A 16449-nucleotide genomic window follows, 5' to 3' on the forward strand; every position below is an offset into this window, starting at 1 on the left:
TTTACACTTAATTTTCTTTTGAATCCTGGGTTCCAATTTTTTAGAGTTCCTTTATATGTTTCCATATGTCTCATGACATATATTCCACAGTCAATGGAATTTTCAGTCTCTTTCCAGGTCATAGGAAGCACCTCCACAGGAATATCTTCTATTTTCCAGTACAATGATGAACTGTGTGCTGTCAAGTATTCCTGGAATGCAGTTAGCTACACAAAAAATATGTCAGTGTTCATTATGCCTCATACTTCATATATTTCAAATGACAAAAAGTTAAAGTTTGTGGACAAGTTACCAATAATTGAGGGCAATCTTCATACTTAAGCTCTTCTGTAACATCAGGTGTTAGGGCCTTGTTGTCTATCACTTCAACCTTAGATGAAATTGTGTTGATGCAAATAACAAAGTAGTGTTCATGTCGATACACAGGGGAAAATATCTGTATTGAAGAAAAAGAAAAAAAAAATTATAGGACAAGAATTATGATTATGCAGTATGGATATTATGAATATATAGTATAGCAATTATGAATATACAGTGTTTGGTTTATGGACTTTGAGTGTGGGTAATAGAGCTTACCAATTGTGCATCACTGATATCAAGATTTCCAAAACTACTCAGCTCATAGCTTAACCTCTCATTGAAATTTTGCTTCTTTCTATTGAGTGGGAGACTCTTCATCCAATCATCTGTTGGGTCAAGTTGCAGCTATTGAAAAAACATTTACGAAGAGGATGAGAAATCTGCATAGTGTAAATTGAAATTCAAATAACAGTTGCTTGCATGTCAAAAGATACTCACATATACCATTGTGCTGAAGAACACACGTTTTGGCTGTCCCGGTGCTCGTTTGATGTTGAGTAATGTATGCCTATAAGACCACACATCTATCAAACTGTTTGATATTTTTCCTTCACTCATTGTTAGGAACTGTTCTCTTGTCAAATAGAAATCCTTATAGCTGAACAGTAACTCACTATAACACCCAAAAAAAACAAAAAAAGAAAAAAAAAATCAGTTAATACATGTGAAATACTTAAGTAATTAAATAGTTTACTAAATATTTAGATTTCAAACATACTCGTTTGGATGATCATCAGAAACTTCCATGAATGCATAATTTGAAGCGATCCTTTCCTTAACAGTGGCATTGTGAACATACTGTGCATTCTTTGTCCAATAAGGAGATCGTAGATTCAACGGGATATTCTTGAATGTCCTTTTTGGCCTTTTTCGGATGGTGACATCCTCAATATCAGTCTCACTCTCATTCAATGCACTGCATTTATACAAAAAATGCAAGTAGGAAGTTATAATAATGCAATAGAACATTTACAGATTTTATAAGTATATGTTAACAATTTACCTAGTGTAGATTCATAATTGATAAAATGTATATTAATATTTATTACATTGTAGCTTCATAAGTCATAAGGTATATAATAATATCCAATAAAATGTAGAGTTATGATTACCTAATTATAGAATCATAATTACCAAAACTGTAGGTTCATAAATACTTAACTGTAGAATCATAACCACACAACTGTAGATTCATAACCACACAACTGTAGATTCATAACTAATATAATGCATATCAGTTACATGCAATAGGTATCAGATTAGTGGCATTCAAAATATATGAAACATAAGCATATATTTACCTATCAACTTCATCAAGCTCATCAGTTGTGGCAGCAGCAGCAGCAGGGGTGGCAGGGGAATCCAATGTGAATGGAACCCTAATTAAAGGAGCTTTCCCCCTGTCGCCGGAGGTTGAAACAGCATCAGTTGATTTTTCTTTCAAGTTGTTGGAGGTTGTCAAACCAGCTCCACACGCAATGCTGTCAACAAGGACATCCAATTGTATCTCCTCCGTTGTGCTGTGCTCTGCTGGTCTTTTACGTAATGGGGCTGGGGTTAGGGAAATTCCTAGATCAAAAGAAGGAGGTTCTATTTCCATTTGCTTGGTTGTTTTCTGAAAAGCCTCTACCAAAGCATCCACTGCAGCTGTAAAACTTTCTTGACCAAAGAAAATGTCATCTAGCTGCGATGCTGTTGGGGTTGGAGCTGCTTGCATTGTGCCAGCCACAGAAATCATATTTGAAATTCCAGAAAAAGTTTTCTTTATCACCTCTGCAGGTGCTCCCTCCCTCCCAACCTCAGTCATTGCTTCTCCAAACTCAATGACATCGGCAGCTAGCCGTTGCAGTACTTGCGTCACCCTATCAATACTGGACGATGGCACTGAAATTGTTGGAACCACTTGTGCAGAAGAAGAAGGTAAAGCAGAAACATTGCGAACTGTAGTAGGTCTCTTCATGCGTGGGATAACCTTTCCCTTTCCAAATCCACCAGAATTCTTCTCTGCATCAACTCTTTTTCTTAGAAGTTTAGTTGTCCACGAAAGAATGGTAGGGTGTGTTCTAATGACTCTCATCCCTTTGAACTGGACTCTATCAACATAGAATAGCTGCAAAATCCCCCATAAAATGTATGAACTGTATGTTCATAATGATAAAGTATGATAATGTATAACACAAGGCAAATAAAAAATTATATTGATGAGCATATAATCCTTAAGTAGAGGGGGGATGGGGAGTGCCGAATAAATCCAGCCATGCTCTACAAAAAGATCAATATGTCCATCAAATTAGAAAATTTAGCCATGATATGCAAATGATATAAGTGTACATTCATAAGCATATATTTCTATATTCACAACACCCAAAATACAGAGTACCATATGCATAATCTGTGAATTGTACATTCATAATGATATAACTGTACATTCATAAGCATATATTTGTATATTCACAACATGCAAACTACAGAGTAACACATTCATAATGCTTGAACTGTATGTTCATAATGATATAAGTGTACATTCATAAGCATATACTTATATGTTTACAACATCTAAATTACAGAGTACCATATTCATAATCCTTCAATTGTATGTTCATAATGATATAAATGCACATACATAAGCATATAGTTATATTTTGACAAGATCAAGGACTTACAAGGAGGAATGTGACTGCACCAGTGAACAGTCTACCAGATTTTTTCCGGTACTTGTCGATTGATTTGATAAGGAACTTGTACGTATAGCTGCACCAGTTGTAGTTCTTGATCTCGCCAACATTGATCAAAGAGTTCAGGATTCTGTAATTGCAGTACCTTGTTTGGAATCCACGAAGCATTGAAGAAACAAGCAAGACCATGAAATCCCTTTTAAACTCATCTCCATAATCTCCCCTCTGAATAATTGCGTCTCCCATCCTCGTTGTGATTGGTGACCCTTTTTGAATTCCCCATCTTTGTCTCCAAGTACGCAATAGTGCTACGTACTCAGCATTCCCATTTTCTTCATATTTTGGAGCTTCCTCCACCTCATTTACGCCTCGGGGAATGCCTAGAGTGCATTCAATATCCCTCTCAGCAAGATGTAGCGTTTCACCTTCGAATATGAGGTCACACTTGAAAACATCAAATGCATGGACAAGATATTGCACCAACTGAGACTCACAGGTGTTCAGTTGAAGACGTAAAATTGATTCAAATCCAATATCAGTCACAGCCTGTTTTTGCTGTTCTGATAGTCTTTTCACAAGCTGATGCATAACTCTTGGACCCATTCTAGTGCTGAAGTATGCAACATCAGACTTATGTTCAGGATCTTTTGTTTTTGTGGCTTGTCTTTTCCTCTTTTTTGTATTGCCTTGACTTTCTGACTGCGGCTGTGATGGACCTGCATTCTGTGAGTTCAATATTGCCTTTGTTGTCTTTTTTCTTTTGATTTCTCTTTCGGGTGGTTGCTGTGATGTATCAGCAGCAGCTGCAGCCTTACCTCGTGTCATTTTCCTTCGAATTTCCTCTAGTGCCTGACTTAACGTAGGCTCAGATTCCATTGCTACCATTGAAAACATTAGGAATGCATAATAAAGTATAACACAAGACAATTAAAAAACAACATTGATGAGCATATAATCCTTAAGTAGAGGGGGAATGGGGAGTGCCGAATAAATCCAGCCATGCTCTACAAAAAGAATAATATGTCCATCAAATTAGAGAATCCAGCCATGATATGCAAATTACAGAGTACCATATTCATAATTCATGGACTGTATGTTCATAATGATATAACTGTATATTCATAAGCATATTTTTTGATATTCACAGCATGCAAACTACAGAGTACCACATGCATAATCTTTGATCTGTATGTTCATAATGATATATGTGTACATTCATAAGCATATAGATCTATATTCATAATGTACAAACTACAAAGTTATATATGCATGATCTCTGAACTATACATTCATAAGTACATAACCATATACACGCAGTATGCAGATTACAGAGTAACACATTGAAAACCCTTGAACTATATATGTTTATAATGCTATAACTGTACATTCATAAACGTTATAAATGTACATTCATAAGCATATAACTCTGTAATATTTGAAGTTTATGAACATTCATAACACTTTGAAAACTATAATCGCAATATTTGAAGTTTATATACTAATATATACACAATAATCCAGAATATGCAGAATGAACAGTGTTAAAGCACAAACCCTATGTCAAAAACACAAAATGTATACAAAATATGTTCGTTGAGTATGTAGAGTATGTAGAGTATGTAGAGTATGTAGAGTCAAAAACACAAAATGTTTAATGCTGTAAAAAAATCGCTTTTAAGAGGTAAGGTTAGACACAGAATACCTGTTCCAGAGTAAACGATGGAGAGCTGTGATGCGATCGACGTTGATGGAGTCTATTTTGAGAAAAAACCAGAGAAAAACGACGAGAATGAAGGTTTTGCAAGGAAGGAGATGGAAACTTGATAGAGAGGAAACCGCGAAATGCAGTATAACTGTGACGAATCGGGTTCAATTTAAAAAAAAAAAAAAAAAAAAAAAAAAAAAAAAAAAAAAAAAAACGATTGGCTGGTGATAACGGTGCCACTCACGGCTCCGTTAGTGCGCTAGTATGAAACGATGTCGTTTCAATCCGTGTCCACAGTGCGATGTGGACACGGGTGCATAGCATAACGATTGAATATATGTACATATGATTGGATGTAAAACCACTATAATTTACACTCAGAATAAAAATAATGTACATCTCCTAGATATAATTTACATTATTTTTATACTAAATTTACATTATTTTTGTATTGAATATACTTTATTTTACAGTAGACAAAATATGATCCACACAACTTGTGTGAATCATGGTCCACACAATAATGATTGGGATTGGATTAGTTAGCTACAATTTCCCATGAATATATATATGCTCACTCAATACATGGCAATTGTTTAAAGGAAAAGAATACTTATATTCTCGTAATTAATCGGCAAACTATTGTGTGGACCACAGTTCAAAAAAATATTGTTAAATTTTGTGTTAAAATAAATTAGAATAATGTACTTTATATGTTAGAATAATTTACATTATGAGTTAGAATAATTTACTTTATGTGTTACCATGATGACCTTGTTTCTCACGACTAATAAACGGATTTGTTATTAGAAGATTAAATTGTATAAAATTATCAAAATCGAGAACTTAATTAAGGATTAAAAATTATTTAAGACTAAATTGAATAAAATCACTATAGTTTAGGACTATATTGAATATTAACTCTAATAAAGTGAGAATATGTTGTATATTAATAGAATAATAGGATATGTGTAATATAAATTATACAATCCCTGGCCAATTGAATAGACCTAATTCGATTCTAGGATCTTAATTGGTTGATTTACGGCAAGTTATTATTGTAACGTTTTCTTATTATTATTATTATTATTATTATTATTATTATTATTATTATTATTATTATTATTATTATTTTGGAGTACTATTGACATATTTATCTTACGTTCAATTATCACCTGTTGAATATAATGAATGAGATAAGCTCGTTCATCCATGCATGCATGCACGTACGTTCTATCAAGCAGCTGCACTATATATATATGCTGTCACTGAAACTTAAATTAAATATATAGGCTGAAGATTGTTGGAGTCGCCATAGCCATTAATGGCTAAAGCTTGCAGTTAATTAGAAAAAAAACCGTAAATTATTGAAAACTGGCTAATCAAACATCCCACAAGGCAGAATTCCCATGCAGCATGTGATGTTGATGATGAAAAGCTGGGTGGCTCATTGCTTGCATCCTCTGTTGATTCATGGCTTCCATTTCTAATCTTTGCTGGTTATTGCTTTGCTGCTGCTGATGCATACTCGTTCCGGCCGCCGCCGCCGGCGGCCTTGGCCCTCCGACCCCCAAGAAATCCACCGTCATCATATCGTTTCCACTTCTCACGGCGATTCCGGTGTTGTTCCTACTCATCGCCGGCGGCGGCATGAAACTAGCCCCATCGTTCATGCCGCCATCATGATTATCGTCTTCGCCGCCGATGGTGTTCTTCATGATCAGTCCCGCGGATGGGTTTTGTTCATTGCTTGTGTTAGTAGTGTTCATCAGCATTCCGGTGTAAATCGCGATGTCATTCATGGTGGCGGAGAATCCGCCTTCGGCCGCCGGCGTCGGGAAGTTTTCGAACGCCGCCGTGGGGCTAATGCTACTCTGCTGCTCAAGCGCACCGTAAGGCGGCGGTTGTGTTGACGTTCTGTGGTCCGTTCCCGCCATGCTACTGGCGAAGCTCTTCTGCATCATGGGAGAGTTAATGCTGTTGCTGGCGGTGGCGCCCATCTGCGCCGCCTTCTGCAGCAGCGCCGTGGCCGACATGGGAACCGCCGAAGACCCGTTGAAACCGGGCGAAGGGGTGTTTGAGCTGAGCTGGAGTCCGGAGGATGACGAGGCAATGCTCCTCGGACTTCCGAAGAGGTTGCCGGAGCTTGTGGCGAACATGCCTCCGCCGGCGCCGGCCATGTTAATGGACTTGAAGGGTATGGGTACGAGGTCTTGGGGGAGAGATTTGAGAGGGTTTTTGGGGTCGAAATTGTTGAATTCGGATAATCCCATGACAGTGTTGGCAGACATGAGCTCCGGAATTTGGGTTTGTAGGTCGTTTGGATCCATCAGCCCGCCGGCTTGGTTCACTTTGTTGTTCTCCTCCGCCAGTGCGTCACAGAAAGCTCTATGCGTTATAAAGCTATCTCTCCTGCACATATGCACAACAATGGAGCCAATCAAGAACTGTCAAAAACTCACAATACTTATATATGTGTATGTATTATTTTGGATAACTAGAGAAATCACAATCACTAATCCAGACTATGCAAAAAGGTCATAATAGATTTAGCAATGCAGCTTTTGCAAAACGCCATGCTGCAAAATTGGCAGTTTAATTTAGAGCAAACCACTACTCCAAACCGCCATTTTATCAAATGTAAAGGTTAAAACGCCAAAATGACGGATTGGTCATTTACCAAACATGACTGATTGAATCAATATAATCCAAAAAGGGTGTGCAAGAAGGTCATAGTTTACTCGTTTCTTGCAACCAGCCTAAGTTATCCATAGTGGACCGACTCAAACCAGTTAAGAAGGTCAAAAGACAAATGTTGCTATGAGTGGAACTTATAATCTTGTGGTTACTAAGTCAAGTGTCTACCAACTTAGGTGGATATAAAGAGAGATGGAGCAAATGTTAGAACCTGGAGAAGATGGTTCCGCAGTCACATTTGTATTCTCTGGTGCCGCAAGTCTTTTGGTGAGCTTTCCAGTCAGACTGGACTGCATACTTCTTAGAGCATTTGTCGCACTTCCATTTCTTCTCTCCATGTTTGCGGCTGTAGTGTTTCTTGATCCCAGTGAGATCGCCCAGCGCGCGGGCAGGGTTGTGGTGGACGCACGTCGGCTCCGGGCAAATGTACACGCGCTTCCTCACCTCCGCCGTCGTCCTCTGCCGGAGCTTCCATGGAAGATTGTGACCTCTCCGATGTAGCTGCAGATTCTGATCCCTCTGGAATCCCTTGTTGCAAATCTCGCACACGAATCTGTTCGTTGCCATTAGCGTCGTCGGCGATAGGGCAACCACTTCTGCATTCGGATCTGCATGCACATGAAAATTAACTAAAACAATTAATTTTGATTTATGAAAAAATCCACCCTAGTAGACAAACCATCACAAGTAGATAAATAATGAGAAAGTATATGAACAGATACTACAATGTAATAGAGTCAGTAACATTAAAAAAAAAAAAATGATAAGTGAACAAAATGTAATACTTTCAAATTATAATGTAAAAGTATTATATTTTTCTTCAAAATATTATACTTTCTTTATAAGTAACAACCACTTAATTCATGATTAGTGTTAGATTATATTTCCCCTTATGAGTATTACATTTTATTTTAATTTGACCCGACTCGTTTCACAAACAAGGATCTGTGTGACATGTCTTGCACAATTTTTTTTTAAAACCAATTTACTAATAATTTATCAACTCAAACTCGAAGCCAATTATAGAAAGTCCATCTACCCTAACATGGGCTACTATTCATTAAAAGAAAATAGTATAATTCTTGTAAATAGTAATAATAAAATTATTGTTTAATTAAAAAAAATATTGTCACACTTTTTATTTATAATAATGAGCATTCCTATTTTTTTTAAGCATTCCTATAATTCATTAATATAAAACTAAAGAATTTATATTCTTTTAACGGGTAATAAGTAATAACAATCTAGGAGTTTGGATTGTTAGCCTTTAATTATAAAAATAGTGTGAATTAAATATTGATATTTTAATCCAATTTACAAAATAAATGAATATTTAGATAATGAAATTTAATTTCGTTTTCCATTTCATTTTCATTCCTTCTCAACCGTGGGTCCATTCCGGTGAGAGTGCATGTACCACATCAGAACGAGAAAAGTAAACCGGGGCATAGTTCCAATTTAGCTAACAATAATTGAACCCTTTTCAAATATATTATCCATTTTACAATCAAGATAATTATTATCTAATTTGCAGTTTGGCAAAAAACCATTAAGCTAAATAATATAATCTCCATTTTTAGTCCTATATGTAGTCTCATGTATACTATATACATAAACATTATTTTACATTAAACTTTTGATTTATGGTAAAATCGATCATTGTTATTAAGTAAAATTGTCTTTTGATCATAACTGGTACAGTAAAAGATGAAGTAAATCAACTTAAATTACATATAAATGACCAATTTAAATCAAGAAAGCTAATAAGCAACTCACCCGCCAATATAATTCTCGGTTTTTATGTTTCATTCTATAGAAAACTAATTAGGGAAAAGAATTGAATCAGATTAATAGTACCTGGAGTTCCCGGCAGATTTCTTTTCTTTTTAGCCGGAGGTTGTTGCTGCTGTTGTGAAGTTGAACCATTGCTGTTGGTCGGAGTGACAGTCGCCGGCGGCGTGGGATTCGGAGATTGCAAATGTTTCTGCTGATGTTGTTGTTGTTGGTGAACTTCTTCTCCGGTGTTTCCTGAAGAGAAACTGCCATCTTCACCTGTAATATTTGACATGACGATGATGATGAGATAATTAAGGTTATGTTTTTGTCTTTCTTGTTTTTCTGGTTAATTTGGGGACTTGAATTTAGGAATCTGCTAAGGTTGGAGGAAGACAAAAAGGCAGGGAATTCTCCTATATCTCTGGTGATCAGAGCTCTCTGCTTGCTGCCTTAGTAACAACAACACACAATTCTTGGTCTTCTCTTTGGCTTACATTATATATACACATAAAATAATTACTTTATTTATTTGTTTTTTAATAGTATGGTGGCAAGAGACAAATTAGGTGTATATTAATTATTATTACTAATTTACCATATTCATTTTTTTTTTGTTTTCAAGAAATTAAAATACAACCATAACTAATGGTAGAATGTCTAAAAGTCGTCTGTATGGACATGTAGTTCAGTTGGTCACAGGAATAAAATTTAGTAACAATGATCCGAGCACAGTGTGAGCGCAACCTCTCAAATGGAATTTCAATTCTCTTTATTTGACTATTGGCTAGTAGTACATATTTTGTTCCATCAAACGGAATTTTCATAGCTAGCGTGACAAATACAATTATGGCGAAACACCCACATAACTTAGACATTACGTTGGAATTTATTTTTTATTTTTTTAAATACATTTTAGGAGTTAGAAATTGAACATGTGATGACTGTTAACTCAAAATCATAAATTGGCACATATTGCTTTGATCACAAAATCTTTGATTTATGAGAAAACTCACCATTATTAGTCAAAAGGTGTACTATGCGTGAAACTCGTATTATGACCATAATCGGTAAAAAGAGAATAAGGATGTAAACTAACATAGGTTGCTTATAAATGACCGGCTCAAGCTAATAATGTTAATAGATAGCTCCAAGAATTGAAAATAATTTTGGTAGATGTGATGTGTGAACCCAACAATATTTAACTAAAAAAATGCCGAGAAATTAGTGTGAGACAAATTATGGGATCATGACTTATAAGCTCCATCATTCAAACAAACTGCTGCCTAAATCAAATTTTAAATGCATTTTTGGGACCACCATGATTTGACCCATAGAACAATCATATATGTAATAAAAATCTAATTTATTTCACAAAATAATAATAATAATAATAATAATAATATTGATTTTTTTAGTGACTAATGAAGTCCACATCTTATCTATTACTTGAAGGTGCACACTAAATAAATCTCATTAATGTGTACAAGCTCAACATAAAAAATATTAGCAAGAATTGAATTCGTGATCTTATAATACAAAAATTATGTTTCACCCATTGGACCACCATTTTCGAACATAATTATAATTTCCTTGAAGTTTGAAGTATAGTATTTTTTTTTTTTTTGAAAGGTTTGAAGTATAGTATATTTCTTCCTCTTTTTGTTTGTTTGTTTTTTGTTTTTTTTCTAAATGTTTTTTTTTTTTTTTCTAAACGTTACGCGATTTTTTGTTGCAGGTTTCAGTAAAATTTCATTTGCCAGCCGGTTTTTGATAACTTTATTGATCATATAATTAATATTTACTTACAGTAATAATATTTTTTAAAAGTCATTTTATTGCTATTAATTACTAACCAATCAAATCACGTTAAATGTAATTTTTCTCCAAAGATATTTTGTTTTTATAGACAAGTTTTTAGGAGGTTTTATGTCATACGTTTCCAAATTACAAGTCCTACGGCATGTTGGAATATACATATGTAGTACGGGGTAGCTTCTAGGTGTTGTTAATGATTGGAGATTACAAGGTTAATACTCTTGTTCTTTCTATAAATTCTCTCTTCTATTTTATTAATTGTTTGTTACATCATTTTGATTTAATTTTCGAGTGTCATTTCTCAATCAATTTCTCAACTAATAATAATTGATTTATATTTGCTTCAACTTCAACAATTTTGCTCATTATAATCATCTGTGAATAAACTTGTTTCATTTTTCGGATAATGAGAAAAACTCGCACTCACTATCTAAGAATATATACTGAATGAATTATACCAACTAATGATCTAAAATCAAAAATAAAATTAGATCAAATTATTCATCGAGAATTAAATTAAGAAATATCACCTTAATCCCCTACAAAGATCCTCTATTAATACTAAAATAGGCCTAAACCCAATAAGAACTCATAGGGTTCTTGGTGGCACCATGTATTCACAATAATGCCATCTTGAGATGATTAAGACACCTTCAAAATAATTAGAGTGTAGATATTTATATGTACAAAGTCACCATCAAACACCTATTCCATAACATAATGATAATTATTCCTTTATTGTCATAATAATGTCATCACTAAATCTAGCCTCTCACAATTAGCCAACAAGGCATAAATTATAATGCATAATAAAATACACATTATTTGATGTTGGGCGTCGGCCGGACTAGCTGAGTTCAACCCATGTTCGATATGAGACATGGCGTTGTGGCTTATCATGGATGGATGTGGTTAACTAGTTAATGTTCACCTATTTATCATCAATTGATTTTAACTTTTAAGTAGGATATGACAACCAAATAACCAAAGAACTATGTGATTAAGCGTGTTTAACTTCCAATAGTCACATGATGGTGACATACTGAGAAGTAAGCGTAGTGCAACGCTAAGATCCAACATTATTTGAAAACATTCATTCAAGCGAGAGAGATTTTAGTCGATTAAATATAATGTTCAAGAGCTTAAAAAGCTGCTACGAATAGACCGAGACCGGTCGATACTATACTTGATTGTTTTTGATAGATTTTGTTTCTTGTATTCAAAATAAAATATTTTGGGACAATATAAAAAACATAATTCAACCTTGATATATAAACTTTTTCACCAATATATATTTTTTCTAATGATTTTAATTTGCTAGTTATAAGTACATTGCACCGAGTACAAATAATTATTGTATAATTTTTCCTATTAACACTCAAAACAATCAACTTGGTAGACGCTACTTAGCTATTATCTTTGTGTGTGTGTGTGACAATTATAATGTACAATTATTACTGGAGGGGTACACTAGATATAAATATAGCTCCCCATGCCATTATCTTTTTATATTTATATCCTCCTACATAATTCAACCTCTGGGAATTTTTAGAAATAGGATATTTGGTGTTTGGATTTTTCTTATGAACATCATGCTAGCTGCTCCATTACTAGCTAACTCCCTTTAGCACTTGAGAGGGGATTTTTTTTTTCTTCTGCACTTTTGGTTGTGCAAAATATTCTTATTCCCTTGTTTGTTTACAAGGGCGAAGTTAATTAGTCTTATTCTTTTTAATTTGTCTTCTTTTATCTTATATTATTATGATCTCAATTCACCTAACTATAATCTAAACTCTATATGAATATATGTTTAACGTTTAAACTTGATGAAAATATAATTTTTACAATATCGTCATATGACCTTCTTTACAAAAAATAAAAAATAAAAAAAAATTAAACGAATTTGAATTTAGTAACCCAACCCCACAATGTTTATAGTAATTAAGAACGGGCACGATAAATTTATGAGTCTTAAAAGATATAAAAACATAGGTTTGCCTTCTTATTGTCATTTCTACCATATAATGTAATGTCACGCTTTATAATGTTATAAAATTTTTCAGGTATTTTATTAGTGCTAATTAAATTATATCAAGATATGGAGTACATAAGTAGTCCAGCTAACGGTTAAAAATATGAAACTATAGCCCCGAAGGCCCGAATAGAGTGCTCCACTCACATGATTCTCATATATGGTCACGAATTTGATTCTTATTACCAATATATCATCTTGATTGAACATGTATAATATGTTTATCACAGTGCAATTTAATTAATTTTTTTATGTAGTTTATGAACTATTACACATCAACAGGACTTACACAATACGTTCAATCATGACTTGAATCATGTACGGACTACAAGTTTCCTGCATCCTTAAAAAAAAAAAAGAGACATAAATTATATATGTATAGTAAAAATTAAAAGAAACAAGAGCTAAGTTGTGAAATTGTGGTCATACATCAAGGCATTATAGCTATGGACTTAGCTTGTTGCTTAGTTCAACATTAAAAACAAGAAAGAAACATGTGTTTCATCGATGAAGGTCGATGTTTCCGAGGAAGCAAAGATGAGCAGTTAGGGATAAAGACAGACATATTCCTCTGAAGAAGTTTGCATTAATTTTCTTTTCTTAATTAAACTCCATTATTATTTTAGGTTAGCATTTATATATGTCAAAATAGATAACTCCAAATGCAAATTGACATCAAGAAAAGAACCCTATGGATAAAATCAACAAAGACGACGACGGCCAACGCCTCTTATAGTCTTCTTTCACACGTATTTATTATATATTTATTATATTGGCTTAGTCATCAAAGTCTAGACTCTATGTTCGTTACATTAATAATCCATATAATCCTATTTTCTAAATTCTTTTGATGTGAACTTTATTATAATTAAATATTTTAATTTTTAACAACTAGCCGGTAACCCACATGTTTATGTTTTTCCAGTTACCTATATTGGTAGTCGGTACTCGGTATTAATTACCTGCACATCGATACTAAATACTACTAACTGTTGGATAGGGTCAATAAAAGGGTTATGTCTAATCTTGCACTTGATAACTGAAGGATTGTTAGGCGGAGGCTGATAAAGTTTCTAACGGTCAAGTCTAGCACTCAGCCTGTCTCGAACAATGTCAATTATTATTGTGTGGACCATACAAGTTGTATGGACCATATTTTGTGTACTATAAAATAATGTACATTCAGTACAAAAATAATGTACATTTAATATAAAAATAATGTACATTGTATTCAGGGGATGTACATTATTTGTGTACTGAGTGTATATTATATTATATAGTGTACATTCAGTACAAAAATAATGTACATTTAGTATATTAAATATGTACTTTTTGTAATGGTCCATGCAATATTGTGTATATGCACCATGGTCCATACAACAATTTGCCAACAATATGGTAACGGTCTATAAATAAAGAAATAAGTTACGCATTAACTATAGCTTTTTTGCGTGAGTGATAAGCGCTTGATTCTAACAATAATAAATACCTCTATGATTACTCATTGTCAAAAAGTTTTTGAAAAATATGATTTTTGTCCTCAAATATGAAGTTTTAAACACTCAAAACAATCAAAAACAAAGAATTACATAAAGCGTGGCAAATTATATCATTTTAAAAATAGTTTGATGTTTATTTGAGAGTAAATACCTAAAATGGTCCCTCGACTATAGCTAAATTCACAAATTGGTCCTCGACTTTCAATTTTAACCAATTAAGTCCTTAACTTTGTAATTTTGACACGATTTGGTCCTCCATCTATTTGACCATTTGTTGATCGTGATCGACGATCTCCAGGAGAACCTTCAGCTCTCGTCGGAGCACATGGAGGCCTCCAGGATGACGTTGCACCGGTTCGAAAACACGTCGTCTTCTTTGCTCTTGTACGAACTCAACTACATTGAATCCAGAGGGAGGATGGAGAAAGGCGACCGGATTTGGTAGATTGCTTTCGGCAGTGGATTAAAATGTAGCAGTGCAGTCTGGAAATGCAACCGGAACCTTAAAAATCCGACGATGGACCATGAAATTACATATATATCCTCAAAAATCACAGTCAACAAACGGTTAAATAGACAGAGGACCAAATTGTATTAAAATTGCAAAGTTAATGACTTAATTGATTAAAATTAAAAGTTGAGGACCAATTTGTAAATTTAGCAATAGTCGAAAGACTATTTTAGATATTTACTCTTTATTTGACATGTATTTACAATGTTTATTTCATAAATTTTAATAATCGTGCCTTTTTTTTTTTTTTTTCCTTTTCTTTGTTTCTTTCCCTTTTTGACTAAAACCAGAAGATAACTCAAAAAAGTTGAATGATTTCAAACAAATTTCTACATAAACAGTAATATTAATGTAGATCGCAAATGATTGATGTCATGGTCACCAACTCACCACCGCCCTTTGCAAAATGTGGGTCATTTATGTTTCTTTTTTTCGTGGATAGCATTTTGGATTTATGTTTTTCTTTATATGTTTGTGATTTATGAGCTATTACTCAATAGTATATTTTATTGAATGTATATATTTGAGTAAATATTGTAGGTTTTCGTCATTATTTGAAAAAAATATTCAGAGTATATATTTAAAATGTAATATAAACATGTTCTACTTGACACGAAGATTCAAATAATTCGTACCTATTAATATTATCAAGAGAACCCACATGATTTTGGACTTAGTTACACACACCTCTTATAATTACTTGTCTTATTTATTGATTTTTCCTATTTATTTTAGTTTTGATTCACATTAATAACGTCACCGACTTATTAATAACATTAAAAATATATTCATATCACTTTTATTTTTTTGTCTTATCACTTTTATTTTTAATAGACAATGTTATACAAATTTCAATTTCTCAGTTCTCACTAATTTAAAGAGATAATGGCGTTCTACATGTTGGGCCGGAATTTGGGTCCACCATGATAGTAATCCGGCCCAACACCAAACAATCCAAATTTATAATATATGCTCATGAAGTCATGAAAAACACGTTTGTCCAACTAAATTAAACAAGAGTAAATTTCAAAAATAGTTGATTCATTATTGACATTTATCAATCTTATTCTCAATTTTTAGTTGTACCATAAATAGTTTATTAACTATTAACATTTATCAATTGTGATCTTCAACTTTCAATTTAACCATAAATGATTTATTGATTATTGATTTTGTTCTAATTGTGATCCTCTAATTAAATACAAAGTATCAATTTAATAAACATTAAATTTAAGGATAATAATGTCAAATTTTTTGTTCTTCATATTCCACTGATGATGAACTCAATGTATTAAATTTATGAACTCAATTTGCACATATCAACAACAAGCCAATTTTTGCACTATTATTCTTAAATTTAATGTTTACTAAATTGATAT

The 16449-nt window shown here is 33.4% G+C and overlaps 2 protein-coding genes across 2 annotated transcripts; both read right to left on the reverse strand.

Annotated features, from left to right (window-relative positions):
• Positions 1–1657: 1657 nt before the first annotated feature.
• Positions 1658–3911, reverse strand: LOC109191246. The gene is made up of 2 exons (XM_019341830.1): positions 3024–3911; positions 1658–2470 (listed from the first exon to the last, which is right to left on the reverse strand). Exons 1-2 carry the CDS (start codon positions 3909–3911, stop codon positions 1658–1660), a joined length of 1701 nt encoding a protein of 566 aa, XP_019197375.1.
• Positions 3912–6000: 2089 nt separating this feature from the next.
• Positions 6001–9698, reverse strand: LOC109191373 (protein indeterminate-domain 2-like). Its single transcript, XM_019342014.1, has 4 exons — positions 9295–9698; positions 7649–8045; positions 6467–7152; positions 6001–6338 (listed from the first exon to the last, which is right to left on the reverse strand). Exons 1-4 carry the CDS (start codon positions 9503–9505, stop codon positions 6241–6243), a joined length of 1392 nt encoding a protein of 463 aa, XP_019197559.1. The 5' UTR covers positions 9506–9698; the 3' UTR covers positions 6001–6240.
• Between the last annotated feature and the right edge of the window lie 6751 nt (positions 9699–16449).

The sequence above is a fragment of the Ipomoea nil genome, unplaced genomic scaffold (genome assembly GCF_001879475.1).
Source record: "Ipomoea nil cultivar Tokyo-kokei standard unplaced genomic scaffold, Asagao_1.1 scaffold1619, whole genome shotgun sequence".
NCBI lineage: Eukaryota > Viridiplantae > Streptophyta > Magnoliopsida > Solanales > Convolvulaceae > Ipomoea > Ipomoea nil.